This window comes from Lepidothrix coronata, unplaced genomic scaffold, assembly GCF_001604755.1.
Source record: "Lepidothrix coronata isolate B3197 unplaced genomic scaffold, Lepidothrix_coronata-1.0 Scaffold45, whole genome shotgun sequence".
Classification (NCBI taxonomy): domain Eukaryota; kingdom Metazoa; phylum Chordata; class Aves; order Passeriformes; family Pipridae; genus Lepidothrix; species Lepidothrix coronata.
The window spans coordinates 5050246-5075943 of NW_016690225.1; the positions used below are offsets into that span (position 1 = coordinate 5050246).

Sequence of the window (25698 nt, forward strand, 5' to 3'; positions counted from 1 at the left end):
TAATGTAGAAAGGTCTAAAGTGAAGTGCTTGTGCAAGAGAGGGTGAGAAACCGAGGAGAAGGAGTCAGAAGAGGATGGACAAGCTGGGAGTAGGGTTGAGGGGGAGAGATGTGGGACTGGGGATGGGTTGGGCGGGAGGGTGTGCGGAGATTCGGGTGTGGGGGGGAATGCATGTGCATGGTTTGGGGAACAAAAATCGGCGGCGTCTGAAACGGACGTGACTTTTCCAGCCGAGTCAGGTGAGGCACCTGACGCATGCAACCTACCCTGACCAGCTTTTTACCTGACCGGGCGGGGGTGCAACCTCCTCCGCGGAGGCTGCACTCCCTGGCCGGTGGGGGAAAAGGCTCGTCAGGGAGGGTTGCGGACCGACGCGGATCCCCAGCCTGTTCCCGCATTGGTTCCCGTAAGTTCCCGCGTCATTTTTCTCCCCACACCCCGCTTTTCGCACTGGCAACCACAAGCCTCGATGGACGGGCGGGAGAAAGCTCAGATGCTCTGAGAGGGTCTGGGTTTGTGTTTGTCGTTTTTTTCTCCCTAGCTCCTGGAATAACCACCAGGGATGTCTGGAATTCAACCCGAGGGTGGTTCCCCTCCGTGCAGGAACTGGACGAGCGGGTCGGAACTAAACGAAACGCGGGAGGCTCTTTTAACCCCTTCCTCCGACTACGATGATGAGGAGTTCCTGCGATACCTCTGGAAGGAGTATTTGCACCCCAAGGAATACGAATGGGCGCTGATCGCTGGCTACATCGTCGTCTTCATAGTGGCTCTCGTCGGTAACGTCCTAGGTGAGTCGAGCTCCCTCAAACTTCGCTTTCCCCCTTCCCGAGATGGGTTTTCCACGGACGGTGGTTGGAAACAGGGGTGGGTTTCGCATTCCCCGCTGAAAATGCCAGGGAAAGTTCAGGCTCCGCAGAAGGGGCCCTAAAACCCGCTACCCCCGGGCTGGCGAGGGTCTGCGGCGGCTACCACTCGGGGCTGGGGCCGGGCAGGGGGAGCAGGGCCGGCGGAGCGCACCGGGGCGGCCCGGCGGGACAGAGCCGGCGGCTCCCGCCCCTGTCCGCCGGGCCGAGGTGCTGAACCCCGCCGCCCCGGCCGGCGGCTCCGCCTCTCGGCCCGCCCGGGAGGATGCTGCTCGGGGATCGCAGGGGATATGGAGCGCGTGGTGTTCCTACAGAACAGAGACGGGCGCGGGATGCGGGGCCCGGGACGGCGCCCGCCCCATGAGGGGAACCGGCGGTTCCCCCTCCGCTGCCGGCGGGCGGAGGACGCGCATCCCGTGCCTCTGCTCCAGCGGGGAAATAGGGCAGGGGCGAGGCGGCCCCTCCCGGGCGCTCCTTGAGGGAGCGAGGCGGGGCGGTGCATCCCTCGGAGCCAGCCTCCTCCCGCTTCCATTCATCCTTGAAGGAGGCGGCGTGGGCGCGGGGGGTGTTCGGTGGCAGTCTCGCAGGGAGCAAGGGTGCTGCTGGAGAGTGGCGGAAAGCCGGGGGCGAGGCAGGGAGGTCACGAGTGGACTGGGCGGCGGACAGCGGGAGGTTTACGGGAGCGGGCGGGGGCGGTATGTGGGAGCGGCAAGAGGGGTCTGGCCGTCGGCAGCCCGCCCGCCTCTCCTCTCCTCCGCTCCCCTGAGCCCGCTGCCGGAGTCGTTCTCTGGGCTGTCGAAAAAGGCGCTTGTGCTGGCACAGGGGAGCGTGTCCTCTCTCCCCGCAGCCTGGGAGGGTGGCCGGGGCAGCTGGGCAGGCGCTGCTCGTCACCAGCTCCACGTTCATGAATGGACTCGGTGTGGCTGCCGGGAGCAGGTTCCGCCGGCAGCCCCCGCTGGGCTCCGTTCACGGCCATTGGCATTCCCTGTGTTCATCCGTGATACTGCCATGAACGGAGGGCGCTGAGCCCCGCCCCGCCCCGCCTCATCATACGGGTCTTTCATTCATGTTTTTCAGAAGGATTTGTTCGTGTCAGGGCTGTCACTGCAAGCTTCCCGAGGCGGGATGCATATAAGACAGCAGCCAAAGGCAACATTTTGAAAGGCTTTTTTTCTTTCAATGGATTGATGCTGCCTTTTTCTTTCTTTTCTTTTCTTTTTTTTTTTTTTTTTTTTTTTTTAGCTTAGCGGTGCGCTAAATGCCTGTAAACATCCGCGTTTACTCGGTCCATTGCTTGGCAGACAGCTCGACAGGCACCGTAAAGATAAGAGCCCTGGCAAATATGCTGTATTTCAAACTAGGAAGAAAACTGCTCTTTTCATTTTGAGCAAAGACTGTTTTAGAACTACCTGTGCTTACCGGTTTGCTGCCACCCGTTCTGTAAACAAGCTGCCCTCTTGCCTGTAATGGTTCAAGGTCAAATCTTCAGCTGTAGGAGGTTTCACCCTATTTACACTTTTTCCCTTTGATACCACGAGAAGAAAAGCTTTCCTCTCTGTGCAGTGCCAAATAGAGATGATATCAGCGTTGATGTGCAGCTCTTCTTCCCTAGCATTTGTGTACATTACCTTTTTGCTTGGAACAGAAACTGGCATCTGGCTGTCCATCCACCATTCCTTTTACTGAAATGTCCACTTTTTGTTCTCTGAAATCTCTCTTTCCGAGTTATGGTACATGATAGCAACTCTGATAGTGTTTTTAAAATAAACAGAGCAGTACCTGAACACCTTTCTATCCACTCCTCTAAATCATACAATAGATAATTCAGTTTTACAGTTGGACTTAATGATCTTAAAGGTCTTTTCCAACCTAAATGATTTTATGATTCTTCTCAAGCTGTTTGCTCTTTAAACTGCCTTTATGCATGACATAGGCCTTACCCACATAAAACTGCTGGGTTTTTTTATGAGCAAGTTGTTTGTGGGATCTGCAGGTGCAAGAGCTTGTTAGCTGAACAGTCTCATCTTTATTCAAGAAAGCTCACACGGTACTGATTGCAGGCTCAGGTGATGCTGAGGAGAGAAATGGATGTGGTCTAATGCTCTTTCCAAAGAGATTTTTGTGAAACTCTTTTACTACCAGTGAAATCTGATGTAGAACAGCACACATGTTGGTGTCTCTGAGAAGCTGATTTCTCTTGCATGTTCAAAATTAATCTGGGATTTAGTCATGGGCCTTCTTGAAGAAGAGCAAAAGTGTTTCTAAAGAGAGTTTTAGTGGCTAATAGTCCTTTATAGTATCATCCTTAATGATGCATTGTGTTCCTTTGCTTATGTTTGACCAGTGTTGCAGGACTCATGTGGCATGTGAAGTCAATGCTTTGATTCTATTTTGTCCATGTCCTATTCAAATAGCACTTAAGCAATCAGGAAAGACCCTCCCCTTCCCTGTGTGGTACTGAAAATTATATTTCTGCCTCTTATTTTGGTTTGTGCACTCACATGGGATTAAAAGTGTCCCAAAAATAACATCTGTGCAAGTGGAAGGCACAGAAAATCCCTCAGATATTACTAATAAACTGAATTGAAGCATTCTGACAGTTAATTAACAACCGAGGGTAGAATCATAAGGTTGAACTATGATTGACATCTACTGGGCTCTTGAGTGAGATGCACAGTAGGAATTCTACTTATAGTGGCATATAACAAGGTCTGCGTTGCTATTTAGCTTTCAATTTAATTAGAAGAGTTGACACACACTGGCTGAGCTGCTGCACAAACCAGCTAAAGTAAAAACCATTAGCAAGTCTCTGCATTTGAATGCAAGTTTCAGTACTGCATTCAAGTGCTTCACGTTAATGATTCTCATGTGCCTGTGTTGTCTGCTCACCAGAGATTTCAGCATAAGCCACTGAGAAGAAAGAGATTTTGAAATGGTTTTAAGACGTATTTACATGAACCTTCAGAGAATATGAAATCTAGATGATAACATCAGTATGATTGCCTTATTTTCTTCTTCACTGGGTCAGTGTTTATCTTTAGAAGCAGAATAGGTGTTGAGGATAAGGACTTTCTCTTTTGTAAATAGGACCAGAAAATTTCTTTACAACTGCAGAGCAAATAAACTCTTGCAATTCTTTGCACAGCTAATGGAAAACATAGGACTTCTTAATGGAGAATGTATGTTGACTATAAAGTCCTGTTTCTTCTTTATTTAAAAACATTTAATTAAAAACTCTACTTGAAAATAGAAAAATAGATAATTAAGGAAGGAATGCTATTTTTATGGTGTACGGAGGTCTCTGGTTACTGATATCATTCCACACTGACCAATTGCAGCAGTTAATAACTGGAGTAAGACCACAAAGGATTAATAAGTAATGTACGACTACATATATTTAACTCCATTTATACATGTGAAAGAAGAATGGGAATGGTCCTTGTTGAAGTTATGAATTTACATGGGTCAGAATTTTTCTAATGAAATGGTTTATCTTAGGAAACATGCATTCATCAAAATAAAAATATACAGCAGAGATCACTTGGTTTGATCACAGACTGAAGGCAGAAAAAGCAATTTTGTGGCACCCCACCAGCTGGGCTGCTGGGCCTCTTGGCAGCCCTCCCCAGAGCTGGCAGAAGCTGAAATCTTTAGCACATACAGCCTGCCAGTGCCCAGCTTGAAAGCACTGCTGGCTTCCAAGGCTAAGAGACCAAGCAGAACATCAGTGAGAAATTTCAGAAACTTTCTGTACTCACACAATTTAGTGATACTTGGTTTTCTTTACAACTCAGAATGAAACCACATTTAATTGACAGAGAATTACTCTTTTCTGGATAGCTGTATCATTTATTATCTGTTTTACAGTAACTGCTAGTTGTGCTGAGATCCGTAGAGCACCAAACTATGGTTCTTTCTTCAAAGAGTTCATAGTCTGACTCAGAGAGTGCAACAGCATCCATTTTATTTTTATTCATTGTAGTTTGATTTTTTTTAGGGCTGGAGAAGAAAAGGGTTGTGTACAGCTCTAACACCAGAGTCCTAGTCAATGCCTATCAATCAGCAACTGTCTCGAATGCTGCTCTGTTATCATTTTAAAGGTATCCGGTGAATACTGAGGTCTAGGTATACATGCATGTGTTGGTAGAATTGGATGAGTCATGTAATCTCTTAAATAATCTTCATGAATCCTGTTTCATTGTTGTAAATGAGGCATAGTTTATTTAATCGCATTTGAAATTATTACATTTCATTTTATCCAGATTACTTGGAGAACCTGTCACTGAAAGGACTTTATGTTTCTAGTATCATCATGAGAGTCAACTTTATCTGTTGAATGAATAATAACTAGAATGCCTTTAGCATTGTTAAAAAGATACCACATGGGAAATGATACAACATGTATACATTTTATCTACCTAAGAGATAGAAACTATGAGCTTAATTTGTGTAAGTTCGAGTATCAGCTGAAATACATTGCTGTTTGCATAATATAGGGATTGCTCACCATTTTCAAAAATGAAAAAAAAAAGTGAAGTGTTTAGAATATTTCTTTGGTTTTAAAGCATTGTTTATTTTCTGTGTTGCATGTCAAGTGAAACCTTCTTTGTTTTTTTTGGACATTAGCAGCTGAGTTACTGTCTGTTGCACAAGTGGAATTTGTCAGAGAAGAACTACGATGGACTGTTCCCCAGGGTAAGGAGAACTAGGAGCTGAGGGCAGCAGCAAGATTGACAGGGCACTGTGCTCACCAATACAGTCTCACTGTGCCCAAGAGCTTGGTAGGTCTGGTAATGTTTACCACGTTTCAGTCACCTCCCAGCAATCACCAGACAAATCCATAGTGACGAAGCAGGTCTAAGGTTAAGCCAGAAAGTCAAGTCGACGGATAAGGATTACAGTCAACTTCAGCAAGGCACAAGTGTACTTGCAACATGGTCTTTGCCTGAGCTAAGTGTGAGAGCCTGAGCTTAAATGCAGCTCCAAGGCAAAGAAGTGACCCACAGAGGAGTACTCCAAAGGCTGTGTTCCCAGCAGCCAGATGCTGCCCTGTACCAGAGCTGGCCTACAGCATGGGCATTAACCCCTGGGGTTGCAGAGCCTGGGGGTGCACTCAGCCCTGACAGAACTGTGCTCTGTCTACTGGTCCTTAGCACAGTAAGACTGCAAGGATTTTAGCCCAGTTTGTGGAATATAATACTGACAATGAAGAATTCATGATAGAGATTCAGAAATTGTATAACATGCAAGATATTTGCTGGAGCATGCCACTGGCATAGTGAATTGTATTTTCTTTGTATATCCTAAAGAAAAGTCACTTTTACATCTACATTAGAAACAGACATGGACATTAAAAGGTTTTTCCTAGTACAACTCCGTTTTACAGTGACTGACAGACGCTTTTTTAAGCATGCTGTTTCAAAATTGCACAGCATTTCAGCTGTGAAGCACACCTTGATTTTAACGATTCACGCGCATTTAAATTGAATCAGTGAAGTGTAAAATCTTTTTATCATAGCATCATGTACAGTATGACAGCTATATTATGGCTCTTCCATCTGTAACAGGAAGTGTGCATAAGGATTTTGTAGGCTTTTTATTGTTACTATGGATAGAAAAATAGTTCTATCCATTATTATTATGAAACATCTGGTCAACCAGTATAGCCAGCTCTGCAGAGATTACCAGGTTTGCCAATTAATACTGGTAATGATTTGTGTATGTGTGTTTGTGTGTGTGGTGGGACACTGTAAAACCAATCTGTCTGTGTTAATAAATACAGTTAGATTAGGAAAACTCTATGATGGTACCTTTTTCTTCCACCAGAGCTGAGCAAATCTGACATTTTGGGCAGTCTTTTTTTATAGCATAGCTGATCTTCTGGTAATAACTCCCATTTCCATTAGATTGTTAATTGCCTAAGATTATGTGATGTGACTGAGTTAGAAAATGAATCCTGTGCTAATTAGATGGTTGTGCTATTACTCCCAATTGTGATCTGTTGAAATAAGCTTCCAGCACAGAACTCAGTTCTTGTTTTCTTTAACACCTATTATTATTAATTATTATTAATAAGGCAGCGCCTAAAATGTAGAATTAGGCTGGAGAACATGAGTTGTCCACAGCCCTCAATTCTGAAGATCTCTTAAGAGCTTCAGGACAATAGAACACTTGGTAGCTAGAAAACATCTCAGAAAATACACTGCTGCAAGCAAACTAGTTGCTGTATATCTGTTTTATTTATGTAGGCCCTCATTGTCTTTTGTGGGAGACAGTTCCCCATTAGTACATTTCAGTGAAGCTGATATTCAACAAAATACTTTGAGATTTCATATGTTCTGTGTTATTCAACTATATTTTGTACAGTTTTGGTATTCTACCTGTGTGATGGAACCTACACATACGTACTGGTTTATGTGTGATACGTAGGGAGCATGACCTAACCACCTACTCCTTCTGTCACGTTTCTAAGAATTTGTTGACACAGCTGGTGTTTCCTGTTGATAAGGAGCTATCACCTCACTGGTAGGCTGTGTAATTCCTTTGCCCAGAGTATTGTCTGTCTTTTCAGCTATTGCATCACATATTCAAGGACAGTTCTTATCTGCTGGGCATTGTTACCAGATGTAGGATTTTTTAAAAATATTCCCTTTATAATAAATATTGTATTAAAAAGCGTCTTTTCTTTGTGTCATTCTTTCTATTACTTGTCAACATAAACCAGGTTTCACGTTGGTCTCCTTTTTTCAGATAAGATTAGTTATGTAAAAATGAAGTAATGTTTGAATTTAGACCTTAATAGTGGGTAAGAGATGGATAGTCTAGGAAGTAGTAGATATCATCTCCCTATTCAAAGAAGAGATCGCTTTATGTTAGATCTTTTGTTCTCATTGCTAGTTTCAAAAACTGCTAATTAAATATCCACTGCAATATAGTTAATGTGCTTCTCTCCCCTTAACCAAGATCATCAACGAAGTTATTGAAAGACTCATGGGAAGCCTTCTTCACACAAATAAAATAACCTTAGTCTTAGCCACCTAATTTTTAGACTGTTAAGTCAAAGTAGGAGAATCCTTATTCAGGAATCGGTCATAATGAAGGTAGTTTTAAGGACAGCCTTTCTTCTTCCAGCAGTATGCATTGATTCAGCATTTCCACAGGGGCTCTAGCTCTCTAGAATTCCAGTTGGCAGACTATCAACAGCCTTCCTTTAAAGATGATTGTGTTGCTCGACACCCCACCACTCAGATCTTGATTTGCAGCAGGTAGTATCACTAAAAAAGAACAAAAGGGAGAATTCCATATGCAGAACCAATTAATTTTCAGGGAGAACAATTTCTTGGGGGGACAGGAGGTAGAGAATAAATAATGTGTAACTCAAATTTATTTATCACACTTTTTACCACTGTTTGACTGAAAAATACTGTGAAGGAGTAAAGTTTTTAGAAGCTTTCTGCCTCATGCATTTGGAGATGTTGAGGACCAGTGCTTACAATCACAACATCAGTTCCAAATAGCTGCTGGATGACCATGTTGTGATACTTTAGTCAAACAGTTGTGATACTGAATTATAAAGCAAAATAAAATCATTGAGGTTTAGTATGAAAAATTATTCTTCTTTGTTTACATCCATCTGGGATTAATTACTTATCAGAAGTAAAATAAGAGGTAGTGTCATTCCTTTATATATATATGGAAATGTCAGTTGTTGCTGGTTATGGAAATTACATTTCTGTTTTGCCCAGAAAGTCACACTGAAAGATGACCCAATGAATAAGAGGTTGACAAGACTTCTGGAGTGTAAGGAAAACGATTTAGGGTTGACATGTAGAAAACAAATTGACAGCTGACCCAGCAGTCCACCAGCAGAAGAACTGCAGCAGAAGAACTGCAGCAGAAGAACTGCAGCACAGTGTTTAATATGCTCAAGACAGCATAAATCTTCCAGAAGGCAAGCAGCTGCACTTTATTCCAGATGGAGCCTTTGTGTTGTTTTCATATTCAGCTTGATACACAATGAGCTGTGCTAATTGATTAAATGGCATTACAGCCTCTAATTAAAATGCCTCAGGACACTAAACCAACAGGGACTAGACTAAATTTATATGTGAAAATACCAATCTCACCATATTGTCATATTAGAGAGGTGTTTTTTTTTCCTTCAGGAATATAATGAGGAGAAGCTTTCTTGACGGATTTCTAATAGTATTTGTCTTTAATTTTAACTTTGATTTTAACTTTTTATGTTTCGTCCTTGCTGAGACTTTCCTGCGAGGCTTTTGGGGGAGCGGGATTAGTCCCGAAACAAGCTTCGTTTTGGCAGAACTGTCCTCGCTCGGGGAATGCCTCCACAAGTTTTTCCAAACACTGTCAGCCTGGCGACTCCGTCTGGTTTTCGAGCCTTCACCGACACTGTGTGGCAGAGGAAGGAACAGCAAGGGCTGTTCCTGCTTAAAGCTGCTGGAGTCTAGCGAAAGTAAAGCGCCAGAGGTGAGATGACAAAGGGAGAGTCAAACAGCCGCTAGAAAAACAGCTGCTCCTTGTGAAAGCTGGCCTGCATGTTTGCACGTGCAGGAATAACTCTGAGTGGTTTTGTAAAATAAAACCAAAAATGCAGAAAATAACAAAGTACGGTAGGCAGGTAATTAGGTTCCATTAGAGCACTGGCAGTCAGGAAAAGCATGCACACCAGGAGTCTGTTTCTGAATTACTTCTAAAATTTCTCTCCTGCCTTTTTTTTTTTTTTTTAAATTCTAATCCTCTTTTCTCCAGTGCCTGTGTTAACACCACTTTCCCTATTTTCTTTCTCAGTCCCATTTATAGCCAGGAACATCAAAGGCTGCATAAAAGCTTTACATATAATGTTAATTTGAGGTTTTATTCAATTATTTTTACTATTTCATAGATTTTTTTAACAGAGGTCTGAAGAGCTCAATTTGGGCCACTACACTGTGCCTCAGCTATACAGGCATCCTGTTAATGCTGTGGTGTCTCCCGGTTTTTTTAGGAAGGCTGTTGCTGGCCTCATCTCCTATTTTATGATTTTGAAGTACTTTTTGGTAAAATATACTCCTAATTGATAATTTTTGCTACCTTTCTCATCCTTGCTCCTCTTCTCCAGGCTGATTGAAAAGCTGCAGCTCTTCACTATTTTCTTCTGGGTAGGCAGATGGCATTTCTACTCCACAGAGCTTCCTTTCTCTAGCAGGTTTCTTGAGGGTTTATATGTGAGCTGAGTGCCTCCACTTCTCTACAGAACTGCCTGAGATGACAATGCATAATTAAAGGAGTGCGAGAAGAGAGTACATAAAATTTTTTTGTTCTGATACTTAACAAGCTATCCTGTACTCAGTGGCATAGTCAAAGTATTTTGTATGCCTATAAAATAACAGTTTTTGAACATAGGCTAGAGAATCTTTCTTGATGAGCTACTAGAGCACTGGTATATCAATAAAGCTATTGTCCAAGACTACTGAATAACCTTGTACTGTAATAAAGTCAGAAAGACATGGGATCTGGAGGGAATATATTGAAGCAACTTTATGTCATTTAGGACCTGTTTATATCTTTATATCATTCTTTCCTATTCAAATGAATCATAGCAAATCCTTGTAGCTGTTTAGCCTTGCACTGAAATAAAATATCACCCATGCTTGCAGTTGAAAAAAATACTGCAACCAGCAGAGGGCAACGAGGGGGGCAGAAAGCTGACTTGGTTTGAAAATACTTCCTCTTCAGGGACTTTTTTTCACAATTTTTTAAATACATTCATGGAATGAGTTTCTGGGATATTTAATTAATATGGTAGTATGTAAACATGCTAATTAAGATGCTCTTGTGCTATGTGCCATAAAATGGAAAATTGTTTTGTGCTACAAAGGGGAAACACACAAGTATAAACAAAGAAATATAAAGTAACAAATTATCTTGCATTTCTGTGCTTGTAAACTATTGAGTTTTTCCACCTTTCGGGTCTTTTGCCCCTGTGGATTAGAATTCAAAGGAATTCAAGGCTACTTTTTGTAAATTGGCTTTCCTGCATACTGCTGGACCTCGAGTAGAAAGGGGCATAGGCTTTTATATTGCCCTGAGGAATAGTAATTACTGAAGTTCATCTAAATTCCATCCATATTAAGCCAGTGTGATCTGGAAGGTTTAGTAAAGAGCTGGGAATTAGGAGTCCAAGTTTCTTATTCTCATCAGTGTCTGATTTACTGTATGACCTTTAACAAATTCTGTTCTGCATTTTACTTTCTTTGTGCTAAAGATGAAAATAATAATATTTCTTAGCTCTCTGGGGTATCACAGGGTTTCAGTTGCTCATACTAATAGAAAGCTTTGAACCCAACACACAAAATGCTATGAATTGATTTCTGATACCATTGGCTGCCAGTGAGATTGACTTCACATTTGTCAACTTAATGGATTTGTTTCACCAGAAATAATGTTTATGTTCAGGTGCTTTCCCCAGATGGGCCAGCACAGGAGTGAGAATAGGCCTGGTCAGAGAGCATACATATCTGCTTAAGCCTTTAAGGACTGACATCCATGGCTGAATTAGGTAGAATGTAGGACTGTTGAAACCATAGCATGAGAAAAAAGTAGCCAAACTCTGACTTTTAAACAATATTTTATTTAAATTTTGCCTACTGATAAAAGAAATAATAAGTACAGCAAAACATTGCCATTTAATATCAGCTTTTGCCTAAGTACAAGACAGGACCATGCTTTCAATATGAATTGCACTCAAGACAAAGAACCAGCCATAAGTAAAAGTCTAAATCTTCAAATTTTTAGAGTTAAGTATTAAAATTATTGAAAGTGAAATAGTGTTTCTAATTTTTTCCCCAGCATTGTATTTTCTACTGCAAACAACATTCCAGAGGGGCAGCAATGTATTACTTCCCTGTTAGATGCTGCCTCTGCACTGTCAGACTGCAGGTTATAGCTGTAGTAACTGGGTGACAAACAATGGTAAAGCTCTGAATAGTTATGTTGTGATTATCATACAATGCTATAGAAATAATTACTTTGCTGGGTAACCTAAATCATGCAAGTGGGAAGAAAATACAAATAAAATGATGTTTCCTTTAAATTTCTGATTTATAAGCCTTGCCTTTCAGATGTCTGAGGCCACAGATAAGAGAACCTGAAATTCTGTATTCAAGAAGAAAAAAATAGAAGAAATGTATACTGTGGGAGATTTCCTCCAAAACCAGTACCAGAACAGTGAAGAGCTTTGTAGAGGGCTTTTAATTTGCATTTTTGAGAGCGTGATACATATATAGCAAAAATTAAATTATACGAGCTATAGAATCTGGAACTATCTCTGCAACACACTACAAGATATGAAGAATATATGTTGAGTCACGAAAGAGATTTTAGATGAATCTTGGAAACCTATATCCTAAAAAGGTATATGATAAAATCACCTTGTTTTGGAGAAATTGAAGGCCATCTAATCTCTCCCTTTCTTTTTGTCCTAAATTACCTTTAAATGTCTAAACACAGCCCTCATGAAGAAGTAGTGTAGTCTCAGCTCCTGGTAAAGCTCTAGTAAGATCCTGAATGAGTATTCTACCAATTTTGGTCACTGTACTCTCACCAGAAAGAGGAGATTCAGTCAGAAGAGTGTCCAGAGAGCAGCAACAAGGATGGTTGCAGATGTTCAAGAAATGACTGGGAGTAAAAGCTAAAGAGCTCTGAAGGTGTAACAAAAATCTTTACATACATGAAACATTGCTGCTGGGAAAAACTCTTCTTTCTACTTGTGTGCAGAAAAAAAAGCAATATAAATAGCAGCAAAATAAAAGGAGATTAAACATGAGGTTTTTTTCTTAATAAGGAAGATAATTAAACAGTGCAACACATTTAAGAGATGTGTGATATCTTCAAATATAATAGATGTAAAATGTAAACTTGCCAGCAATGGCTCAGTTGTAGTCTTGCTGTAGTTCTGTTGCTCTGAAGATTCAAACAAGACAAAATTTGTGGAATGAACTAATATATTTTATTAGATTAACTGATACAGCTGGAAGATAGACAGAAGCTTTCAGGCCTGTCATCCTTCTTAGGATCTAAAGAAACATCTGATCTCAAGAGCTTATGTGCCTTGAAGTCTGTGCATTTTTTTCCAGCTGTTTTAGCTAGTTTAATAAGACAATGGCTTAACTCTAGCTGATTCCATTTTAGATTTGGGCAATCTCTTGAGGACATTTTTAACTCAACTTTTAAACATTCTGTGATCTGTTTCATATATCTAAATTAAGTATAGTGCTATATCCTAACAGATTAAGGAGACTTTGAATCTTCTTCTGGATTTGCATGATGGATGAATTATTGTTTGCAGGGAAGACCCTTTGATGTACAGTGAGTTGTACTGTTTTCTTACAAGAAGTATTGTGGTGTTTCTGGAAAATTTTGTGCATTAGTTTTTAAAGAGCTTTTGGTGACTGAATCTAAAACATTCAAAGGCTTTGAGTCTCTCAGGGTTTGTCTTCCAAAATTATTAAAAAAACTTACTTTTAGGCTACTTTCTCAGACTGAATTTTGGCATTTTTAATTTAGTAGCTTATGAATTCAGTGTAATGTTGTTAAAGGACTGATATGCCTCACTTCTAAAAGCCTTTCAATTTGAAAAAGAGAGGCATAAAACATACTAAACAAGCTTTAAAGGCACATCTTATAAAGTGTCTGCTATATACTGCTTTTGATCATCATCAAAAATGTACCATATTTAATACTGCAAAAATTACTTTTATTTACTTACTCCAGATTACAGACAATTGTTACAGATTCTCTGTAGATGCAATAGATATATTAAAGCCAGAAAAATATTTTATAAAACTATTTTTGTTTTGGTACAGTTTACAAGATTATGTGTTCTAGCAATCTGAATTAAGCTATCCTAAGAATACAGACAAACTTTTACAAATCTAGATTTGTATTGCCATAGACTAGAGCCAACAGATTAAAAAAGACATGAAGAAAGTTGTATGAATAGTTAGTAAAGATAAACCAAAAGAAAAATAAATTGCTTTTTGTATTGGATTATTTCCCATGCTGTTGTCTGTGGAAAGCTAATCTTTGGGTACCAAGAATCTCTCTACATTTACCTTCTTATTTACACTCTAAAAGAAAACACGTGGTTCTTGCACTGAACTACATATTCAAATACTCTGTGTTAAACAAAACACACAAACATTTCCTTAATTCTACAAAACCAAAAGTTTTCCTCTTAAAATACTCCCTAACTTGTCTTTCCAAATTCAGTTTGCATTGCAGTGTGGAAGAACCATCACATGCGGACAGTTACCAACTATTTCATAGTGAATCTTTCTCTGGCTGACATTCTGGTCACAATTACTTGTCTTCCAGCAACTTTAGTTGTGGACATCACAGAAACGTGGTTCTTTGGGCAGACCCTCTGCAAAGTGATTCCCTACTTACAGGTATTATTCTTCTATGTTTGTGTGCACATTACCCATGTTATGAAAATAAGAAAGAACGATCGTGTCTTCCTAATAGTGATAATCCAATGAAAGTCTACCTCTGACATTGAAGTAGATATCTCAGAATACATGCTGAGGTCTAAAAGACTGTCCCACTTCTGAATATGTTTGTGCTTAACAAATACCACGTTTGGACTATCTGATTGTTAGACTTGGGTGATACACTTCCTGGAACATTTGTCTGATGCTCTTTTTGTAATCTTTTTTAATGATTCAGAAGGCATATTAGGCAATAAAGTCATTAATATTCTCTGTGTGCAGATCTAAACAGCTACACAAGTGTCCAGAACAGACAATCCAACTTCTGAAGGCAGTCTGAGCTTTTTTTCATGTGTTTAATGATTCTGTATTCTTAGAAAAAGTCAGAGTATCCAGGTTCACTGGGAGCTGGTCAGATTGTCTGCCTTCAGCAATGAATGCCACCAGTCATTTACCAGTGGACTTAATTAGTTTTGAGTTTATTTGCATCAAGATGATTGACAAATACCTTTTCTAAGAATAGGTGGTTGGATGAACGGACTGGGCAAACTAGAATGACAAGTGCTTGGCCTTGTAGTCATTATAATTAAAAAAAATTAAGCAGAACTTGGAATGTATGCACGTGATCATCCTACGCCTCCAGCACCATCCACATTTTCAGCAGATACCTCTATGGCTGAAGAGCCACATTGTCAAGGGCAACAGTTCTCCAGCAGCTACGTCCTCTACTCGATACAACCAAAATCGCAAATTTTTTTTTCAAAGCCTCCATTCTAGTAAAAGAAAATCTGAAGATTGAGTGACATGATCACCAAGCACATCGAATGAAAGAATAAAACTGAAGTGATAGGTTGTTTCCTATACGGAACAGGAAGTAAAATGTCTTAGACTGCCTTAAGCTGATTGTTGTTGTTTTTTTTTTATGAGACCCTAAATTTCCATTGTCCCTGTGAAAAATAAAAGGTAAAATGATGGAATATATATGATGAACTAACTCATTGTCTAATGTTTTAAAAGTGGTTTTTCAGATAAAGTTTTGTAAATTCCCAGTTGATTAGGTTTGCTATTTCAAAATTTGACTTTGCTACACCTACTCAGTTTAGGTAGCGCTCTAATGTTTGAATTGTCTTGTTGATTCTAGTAGAACTATAGCAGAGGAGGATATCTGATGTAATTCTGTTAGTAGTGATTTCAAAAGGAGTCTTTTTCTGGGAATAATTTCTATTTAATGGTTGCAGATAAAGAACTATGTTGAAAATAGAAATAATTTTTAAAACTCTGGGGAAAAATACAATAAATAGTTTTTAAAGCTCTGAAAAAATCCTACATTTACATTTACATAATATTTCTTTTCTTTAGACAGTTTCAGTCTCTGTGTCTGTACTAACACTCAGCTGCATTGCTTTGGATCGATGGTATGCAATTTGTCACCCTTTGATGTTTAAAAGCACAGCCAAGCGAGCAAGGAACAGCATTATAATTATCTGGATTGTGTCCTGCATCATAATGATTCCTCAGGCTATTGTTATGGAGTGCAGCAGTGTGTTCCCAGGATTAGCCAATAAAACCACCTTGTTCACAGTGTGTGATGAGCACTGGGGAGGTGAGTGTGTCATTGACTATACAAACTGAATTTGTACCGCTATTAGGTAATAAAAATGTCAGGACAGGTTGATATGCAGTCAAATCATATAAACATATCACGAAACGTTCTTAATTATATAAGCTTTCCTAGAACTAGCATTTTTAAAATACCGTGAAATTTTTGTGAATTTCTTTTGTATTGCTGAGACTTAAAGTGCATTTGAAATCAAGTTTAAATGAATGAGGCTGACTTATGTCTTGACCACGTTAATGCTTCCCAGAGGATAGAAATGTTCCCACCCTTAAATGTTTATGCTTATATAATTCTGTGACCGATGGACATCCCAGGTTCACAAAGACTTCAGTGTTTAGCCTTAAGAAATAACTATGTAAGAACAGAATTTCTGTTTACCTGATATATTGCTTTTGCTAATTGGTGGTATTAACTAGTCTTTATGGATATCTCCTAGGAGTTCAATGCAAATTGGATGTCATTTCAGAATTAAGAAATGTCATCGGTATGGGGGTACTGAGTTAACTTACAATTTGAAATTTTTTATGGACAAGATCACTTAAATAACTTGGTGAATGTAATCAGTTACAAATGAGTCTATCCAAGACTCACTTGCCCTGATTTGTAATTCTGCCCTTCCAGATTAACTTTGAATCTACCATGTTCTATATCTGAATGCAGCTGTAAAAGGCTGTAAGTGTCGTCAGGGAGTAACTGCTTCTACTTTGTTTCCGTTCGCAGCAAGTGGTGTGAGCCACCCACCCAAAGGGTTAAGGCTCAACTCTGGTGGGCCTTGGCACACCTCCAATGCTAACAAGAGTGTATGAGTTACATGCTGTGACTCTGACACTGGATATAATGACCATCAGTAATACCATTATTCACACGCGGGAAAATAAAGCCAAGTTTGCCAAAACATATAACTAAAAGGTGCCTGCTTAATAGCCTTGAGTCAGACTAAAACACAATCAGATTCTCTCCCAGAGCTGTCCCTGTAGAAGATTCCAGTCCTGTGAACAATCACAATAAAATACAAGTAGATCACCTGTACTTAATTATCATGATTAATTAATTAGCTTAAGCAGCTAAATGATTAATTAGCTTAAGCAGCTTGAACTGCTGAGGGCTCTTCCATGTGCTTTTTTGGAAGTTCCTCCCCTGCTAACGGCTTTCACAGGGCCACCAGAGGATTAATGAGAAGACACTGGCTATCACATTCCCTGTTCTTCATCTCTATCCCAGTTGGTCCTCTGGGAGCAGGCAAGGGGGCAGAGATGGCCATTAGCTCACTGGCAGTCTTTGCTGACAAAGATGTGCTGGAAGTTTGTAGGCTAGAGGAAGCCTCCGTTAAGCTGTGAGTATTGTAATTGGTGTTTGATTAGGGAGGACAAATCTGCTCTTTACTTCCGGTGTTCTTTTTTTTTCATCTGCGAACAATTTTGTATTCCTGTCTGCTGCTGGATGCCACAGTATTTGTGTGACTATTTGACTATTTTCTTTCACAACTTTCACTCCAAGTACAATTTCTGTCCACTTGTTTTGGCTGCAGAACTAATTATCCATGCCTTCATCACTTCAAGGTTAGTTCTGCAGCAAATATTCTTTTAATCAACCCAGGAAATTATGTGGTCCACTAATTAGGAAGTCAGGAGAGCATTTCATCAGGGAATGTGATCTCAAAATTTCCAGATCTGTATTGGCCACTTTTTGATTCCCGACGGGAAAGTGTTGCTTTTGAACTACAGTCTGTAGTAGCCTTAGAACTGTTTCAAAGAGTGCCTCTAGTTTAGTGCTGTGATGAAGTAGTTGCAGCCCACAGATATGCCTGAGCTAAAGCAGCAATTATAAAAACAACCACCACCAAACCCAACAAAATAAACAACAACAACCAAACCAAACCAAAATCCTGAAAACAAAAATAATATGTCATGTGTTTGCAAGACTCTGCTTCTATGGAGTGTATTTGTCCAAAGCAGGTTATTCCTTCACTTGGATATTTGAAGAGACAGAAAGGGGTATGACAAAGGCAAATACTTTTGTGCGCAGCTTCAGAAATGAAGTGCAAACACTCCATTATTTTTTTTTATTTTTATTTCTATTGAGCATAAAAAAAAAAATCTTACATTAAAAATGCATTGAAGTTTTCTGAAATGGGAAGCTTTTTCGCCCCACTAAAAGATAAAAATCCTATTTTTATTCTACTGTCTTTTTAATGAATTATTCTTCTAATGGCAATGCACCATCATTGCTAGTTATTCTGCTGCCGTATTTCAGATATCCATTAAAAATAATCCTCTCCACATTCTAAAAATAGCTTTTCACAGTAACTTGAAAAAAGAATCTTTATATGCATTAAGTTACAAGTAGATTGCTCAAATCATGGAGTTACTTAGCAAATACAGTGTTAACCATATTTTATCAATGAGAATAAAATATAACATATATATACACATTCCTTTCAGGCTATAGAGAATAGAGTGTAATTATAAAGATGCTTTCCATTCTACTGAAAATGTCTAAGGACTCTGAGTTCAGCCAAAGCATAGAATATGCAGATTTTCTACTGAAAAACAAGGTTTGAAATCACAAAGGCCCCCAAACGGAATAATAAAAGAATATGGTAATAGAGCAGCAGTTTGAAAAGACTGAAAAACTTCCTTAAAGCCAGAAGAAAAAATAAAGAGCTAATGTTTTCAAAGAAAATAGTTGTGTTTTTGTTGGAATTTGATTTGCCTTTTTTTTTGACTGTGGGAATATTGAGGGTCAAAGAAAGCTAAGAAGGAGGAGGTTGAAGGAGAAAGAAATTCATGTTGCTACAAATAACCTATATTTGTAAAGAGAAAGTGGACTTACAGATACCTCAACTAACCAAGAGACCCTGAGAAAATCCTATAGAAGAGTCAATTTAGAAGAAAGGGATTGTATTTGTGTGTTTACTGCTTTGTTTAGAATTGCATATAATTTATGCTGTTTAAAATTAGGCTACATCTGATAAAATATTTGCATAGCATCATGTATACTGTATGTCCCAAGGATGTTAAACTGTGTTTTTTCAAATTTGGGACAACAAAAAGGGGGTGCCTAATGACACTTTCCAAAGTGTTTTGGAAGTATATTGTAATTCTGGGAACTCAAGGCCACTGAAACATGAGGTGCTATGGAGAACTAAAGGGAAGCCATGTCCAGGAAAATGTCAGAGATGCTAAATCAGGATACAGCACTGTACCCTACCCAGACTTAGGATCAGCTGCTGAAGACCACAAAAGTCTGATGAGTGTCTGGAAGGAAGGTCTGATCAGCACTGTGACACTTGGGCTCCTTAACGGTGGAGAAATAGTCGCCTCCCTAACTAATAAGATTTCAAGCATGCTGTTGGAGAGCTGCCAGTGACTGCAAACGGTGCAATAGTTCAGTCTAAAACAGGGCTCAATTTCTTTTTAATTGCTTCTGGCATTCCTGAATGTAAAATTCATTGCCAGTTCTAGGCTGAGGGTTTTTCATTTTGAGTACTGTCTAATAACAATATTTTATTTGGGAATGCAGAAGGATCCAACATGTGACCTATGCAGGCGCACTTAAGGAGCCAGAGGCCAGAGTTGGTCACATTTCTATAATAGTCTGTACTTGCTATGTTCTGAATTTGATGATAAAGTGCCAAAATAAAAGAAATGTATATTAAAATGAGCTCACCATGTGTTAAAGTCAGCTAAATACATTCTCTTAAGAGCTGTTCAAGAAAACACTGTTAGCCAAAGTGCATTAGCCAAGCCCTTTGCAAATGATAAAAAGAATATGGAGATAATCCTTTCCCAAAACTGAGTTGAATGCAAACAAAGGGAAGACTTTGTGTTCCATTTCCTCTTAGACTACTCATACAATAGTAAAAAACACATTGTCTTAATACTGGAAGACAAATAGCTTGAAATTGCATTAATACAGGAAGCTTTATACATCCTGTTTGTTGAAGTGTTCAGAATTTAATCAAAAACTTGTGGAATATTTTAATGCAGACAGAAGTCAGATTATTTCTAATACTAACATTATGCTTGATGTTATTGTGAATTGATAACTCAAGCATAAATATATTAGATTTCAAAATGTAATTTTAGTATTAGCCAACCATAAGTACTCTGACATAGGAACATAATTTGGAAAGGACTGCATTGTGTGGTCAAATTTTCTCTACTACGGGCACCTAACATCCCTATTTATTAAGCTTTATTCTAAAAGTATACTCTTTTAGCTGCATTGCTCCTCCATGGGTAACTCCAAAACCTCATAGGTATCTTCCTGAGAGTAGGGAACCTGGGAACTGTACTGATGCTCAACAAACTTGATAGTCTTGTTTTTTCTAATTCCTAAAGAAGCTGTCAAGGGTACCAATTTCATCATGCACCTATGGCTTAAGGGCATATTTCATTTGCTAGACAAGCAAAACCTTTTGAGTCTGTTTTTTTCTCAGTTTGTTCATATATACATACATACATATATATATATGTGTATATATATATATATATATACACACAAGTACAGTAAAATTCTGAAAAAAATCCAGAAACTGTAGTTTTAGTCTACCTCCTTGCTTCATTGAATGACAATTTGGGACTGGTAGTCAGTGCCAAAGGGAAGCTCTAGAAAAGTTTAAAATTTGTTTGATAACCCCTGGGGCAGACAGAAGAAAGCTTGTTTTAACATATTGATTCTTTATCAGGTGGAGTAATCATACTGTATGAATGAAGCTGACTAGGAATGCTGACCTCAACCCTGTCCAACCCCCATGACCACCTGTTTGCTTTATGCTCCCTTCTCTCTTTTCAGTAAAATAACAGCCAGAGACATGAGAATTGTTATTTTATTCTTAAAGAGATAGTTACTCCAGCTACGAACAATCTCCCCCCGTCCTGAAACCTATTAAGTGACCATGGAAGGCAAAGACATTTTTCTCCTCTTCTGTTTGGCAGTAAGAGGTTCAGTAGTCCCAGTCAGGCAGCTGATATATCACCAGGACCATAGACTGATATCCAGAGATTGATGTTCTCATTCAAGGAGCCTTTGATAAACGAATGGTATCCAAAGCCAGCCCTTCCTCCTTCTTGTTGCTGTGACTGTCAAACAGCTTTAAAGCTTTTCTTTGGCTTGAGAAGCTAAACAGAGTCATGCTTCTTAGGGAAAAGTTCTGTAAAGGGCTTTGCCCTGGATGGAGGAGGGACAGGTTTCCTTTGATGTTTAGCAGCTGGCACTTTCCAGGTGGCTAAACTTCAAAGGCAAGTGTTAGGATCTTCCTCCAACCTGGTCCTCAGTTCTTTGTAGATAGCTAGGCTCATTTAATGTTTCACTTTACTTGGGTTGCTAAATTAGAAGTCGTAAACTCCAGATGGCCTTTTAAATACGTACCATCCTTCTACCTAAGGGGCCTGGCTGCCTGCAGAGCATTGATGAGGCAGGTGGCACCTCCTTCTGAGCAGAAAGAATGTATTTCCAATTCTGACCTCCCATGATCCCAGTAAGTCACATTACTCCAGTTTCTCCTTGCTCTCTCCACTTGTGTAGCGTGCATGTCAGTATTTTCATGTCTACCAGGACTGATGTGAGGCTTCATTTTCTGGAATGCAAAACCAAGTTTGAGATCATTGATCAATAAATAATCTCAGGTTATCACCAATTATAAAAAACCTGTCCCAAATGGTCTGGCTCCCCCAGGGACATGGATAAGAGCTATTAGCTGCAACTGTTAGTTAAGAGTTGGTAAGCTGGTTTGCTACAAGATCTTGGAGCAAGTAAGGAGTCAAATATTGATTATCTGAATTTTTTTAACCCTGATCCGTCAAAACTATCAAATGTCAGTGGCAACATCTCTATTACCTTTGCTAGGAATGAACATGGGCTTGATATTGCTATAGCAAATTTCCATCTCCCTGATACTGAAGTTTTTCTGTCCGGTGAACCAGCTGGCACTTTCAGGTCCAATGATGAATGTGAGATGACTTGAGTCTGCATTTGAGAGTGAACCTGGAGTTAACATGATGATGTTCTCTTCCCCGCTGTGAGAGTTATGGACCAAGTCTTGGTATATCCTTGTCTGATCAAACTCTCAGAGATTCTCCTGGCATCACTTCTTTGATAGGGTCCACAGTCTCAATCACTTTAAGGGCAGAAAATAAGTTTGGCTCACCAAAGTTTTGATCTCAAGCAACTATTTTTTTTCTTTTTTTTTTCTTTTTTTTTTTAAATTAAAACTGCAATTCATATGGAGTTTTAATTGTAGATCTTATCACCCTGAAACATGCAGAAAATCTGGAAATTAACATAAACGTTCCTTCTTTACTCTAGTCAAGATGCAATGCTTAAGATTACCATGCAATTTAACTGCTCATGGGGTGCACAGTTTCTCTTCCTTTATATATTGTCACTCTCCATAATGTTCATTTCTTTTCTGAGGCCATCCATATATATTAAGTTGTAATTCATGTTAACATTTGGTAATAGTAATTAATATTAACATTTGGTAATAGCAAATGACATTTGACATTACAAAAGAGAAAACAAGTTTTCACATTCTGCACATTCTGCTATAAGCTAATGATGAAGCTTAAGAGCCAACATTCTAAAAACTCAATATATTCACAACAGTTTTAAGATATTTGTCTCTAAGCAAATAACATTCATAAGTTGTCTTTTTAAAAGAAATACATTGGAAATTAAAACACAGTGGTAGCAAATTCATTATTGTTAAAGCTGAGTCAAAAACAACCCTGGAGATTTCCTAGGTTTAAAGCACTTGAATGTATTAATTCTATTTTTTAAATGTAATCATAATAATTAATCACTGAGTCTTAATCATATACATTCTGCCACCAAAAAGAGATTTAACTCTTCTCTCATCACTCCCGTGTGTGCTGTAGTCTGTATTCAGTCTTTATAGGTGAGAGACTGCAGTTTATTCAGGGATATATAGTAGCCTTTGCAGAATTGAAACTATAGACAATTATACAACCTGTTAAATATGTCAACGGTGAATTAGGTTGGATATTTAGTTAGCTATTTTTAGATAACCAAATTTTTTATCTTTCACTGTTTTAATAAAAAGCAAAACTTTTGAAAACTTCATACCTAAAGTAATAACATGGTAAGAAATCAATAATGTGATACAGGAGATCCTTGAGATAAAAGCATGTTTCTAATAGAATGTATCTAGAAGTGATTAAAAAAGCGATCTTGACCATAATATTATTGGATACATCTTCCATTACATCCTATTATGTTGAAAAATACATGCATATCTATATAAATAATTTGTCTTAAGGGGATTTTGAAATGTATGTATATTTAAATGCACCTTTCCTATTTGAATTCTCTTTCCAGCTGAGGTTTACCCCAAAATGTATCACACGTGCTTTTTTCTGGTGACATACATGGCACCACTGTGTCTTATGGTGTTGGCCTATTTGCAGATATTTCGAAAGCTGTGGTGTCGCCAGGTAAGTCACTCAGCACTGGCTCTGTTTGCTTGCTGTTGCAACTGTGCAGATTCCCGTGTACAACCTTTTTTTGTATAAACTCCGTGTTTTCACTTAGGGCTGGTTTACAGCCACCTTGGATAGGCATTGAGGGGCACTGAAAAGGGAAGGCAGTCAGGCTGAATGTAAAGCCTTCTTACTCATATCTGTGAAGGGCTTAGGAGAGACAGCAAAAGGCAAAAGAAAGATTGATTACAGACAGAAGAAAAAGCTCTGAAATGCTTACCGAAATACCTTAGGTGACCTTATTTATACTGCTTAAATCTCCTGGAACAGCCAAAAGTTAAGACTGACTTTCTCATTTTGTTATTTTTATTTTATTTTTCCTAATCAGTTTGATAGCAGGGCCAATCTGAACTGGGAGATTGGAATTGCCTGATGTGAAGCTGGCTGTTATCAGTAACATTTGATATGAATTGCTGACAAATAATTGACATGATTTCTAATGCAAACATTAGGGACCTGGGAGTTTGGATTGACAGGAAGCTGAACATGAACCAGCAGTGTGCCCAGGTGGCCAAGAAGGCCAATGGTATCCTGGCCTGGATCAGGAACAGTGTGGCCAACAGGTCCAGGGAAGTGATTCTTCCCCTGTACTCAGCGCTGGTGAGGCCACACATGGAGTACTGTGTCCAGTTCTCAGTCCCTCAGTTCAGGAAGGATATTGAGGTGCTGGAGCAGGTCCAGAGAAGAGCAACAAGGCTGGTGAAGGGACTCGAGCACAAGTCCTATGAGGAGAGGCTGAGGGAGCTGGGGTTGTTCAGCCCGGAGAAGAGGAGGCTCAGGGGAGACCTCATCACTCTCTACAACTCCCTGAAAGGAGGTTGTGGCCAGGTGGGGGTTGGTCTCTTCTCCCAGGCAACTATCAGCAAGACAAGAGGGAATGGTCTTAAGCTGTGCCAGGGGAGGTTTAGGTTAGATGTTAGGAAGAAATTCTTTACAGAAAGGGTAATCAGGCACTGGGCTGCCCAGGGAAGTGGTGGATTCTCCATTCCTGGAGGTTTTTAAGGTAAGACTGGATAAGACTTAGTGCCATGGTCTAGCAACCACGGCAGTAGTGGATCAAGGGTTGGACTTGATGTTCTCGGAGGTCCCTTCCAACCCATCTGATTCTATGATTCTATGATCTGGTTTTTTAAAATTTCAAATTAAAAATACAGGAAAGAAAACAGGAATACTAATCAAAAAGCTAAAACAGCACCACCAACAACAAAAAAACCAAGCAGGCAAACACACAAAGAACATTTGAATTTAAGTGGCAAAATATTTTTTTCAGGAATGCTGAAATGCATTTTGTGGGTATGAACAGTAACCTGTCACACACCAGTCTATGATGCTCTCTGCTGTATTCTACTTTGTCCATGATTTATCTGTAGCTATAGTCCTCCGCCACCGCTGCCCTATCATTCTGCGAAGGACAATAATTTGTCATTGTAAAGGACAGTAATCTCCTCCTGGTGGAGACACTATGCAAGATATTCCCTCTCAAATGGCTCTAACAATATTTCCATCAACATGTGGGCATGAATCATAGAATCATGGAATCATAGAATCATAGAATCAACCGGGTTGGAAAAGACCTCCGAGATCATCAAGTCCAACCCTTGATCCAACACCGCTGTGGTTACTAGACCATGGCACTAAGTGCCACATCCAGTCTCAGCTTAAAAACCTCCAGGGATGGTGAATCCACCACCCCTTGGGCAGCCCATTCCAATGTCTGATTACTCTCTCTCTCTAAAAAATTTTTTCCTAATATTCAACCTAAACCTCCCCTGGCACAGCTTAAGACCATGCCCTCTTGTCCTACTGATAGTTGCCTGGGAGAAGAGACCAACCCCCACCTGGCTACAACCTCCTTTCAGGGAGTTGTAGAGAGTGATGAGGTCTCCCCTGAGCCTCCTCTTCTCCAGGCTAAACAACCCCAGCTCCCTCAGCCTCTCTTCATAGGACTTGTGCTTGAGAATCTTTTCTCTCTCACCAGTATGTCTGATACCATCCAAATCTGAGGCTGTCCTGGGCAGGCCATAATATCTACCACATAAGTAGCATTTTTCATGCAGTTGAAATTGATCCATCAGAGAAATCACAAGTAGACTTTAGACTTCTAAATATTCATATGATAAAAGTAAAAATCAAATGTTATACTGACAGAATATATGTCTTGCAAATAAAGAACAGGGAATACCAAATCCACTTCAAGGCATTTTGCTATCATCTATACATCA

At 39.6% G+C, this 25698-nt stretch overlaps 1 protein-coding gene across 1 annotated transcript in view; it reads left to right on the forward strand.

The window, feature by feature from the left end:
- Window positions 1–466: 466 nt before the first annotated feature.
- Window positions 467–25698, forward strand: part of HCRTR2 (hypocretin receptor 2) — a 34777-nt gene continuing 9545 nt past the window's right edge. Inside the window, exons 1-4 of the mRNA XM_017814497.1 lie at window positions 467–791; window positions 14139–14317; window positions 15716–15959; window positions 23316–23431. Of these exons, the coding sequence (XP_017669986.1) occupies window positions 563–791; window positions 14139–14317; window positions 15716–15959; window positions 23316–23431 (768 nt within the window). The 5' untranslated portion in view covers window positions 467–562. The remainder of the gene's footprint in view (window positions 792–14138; window positions 14318–15715; window positions 15960–23315; window positions 23432–25698) is intronic.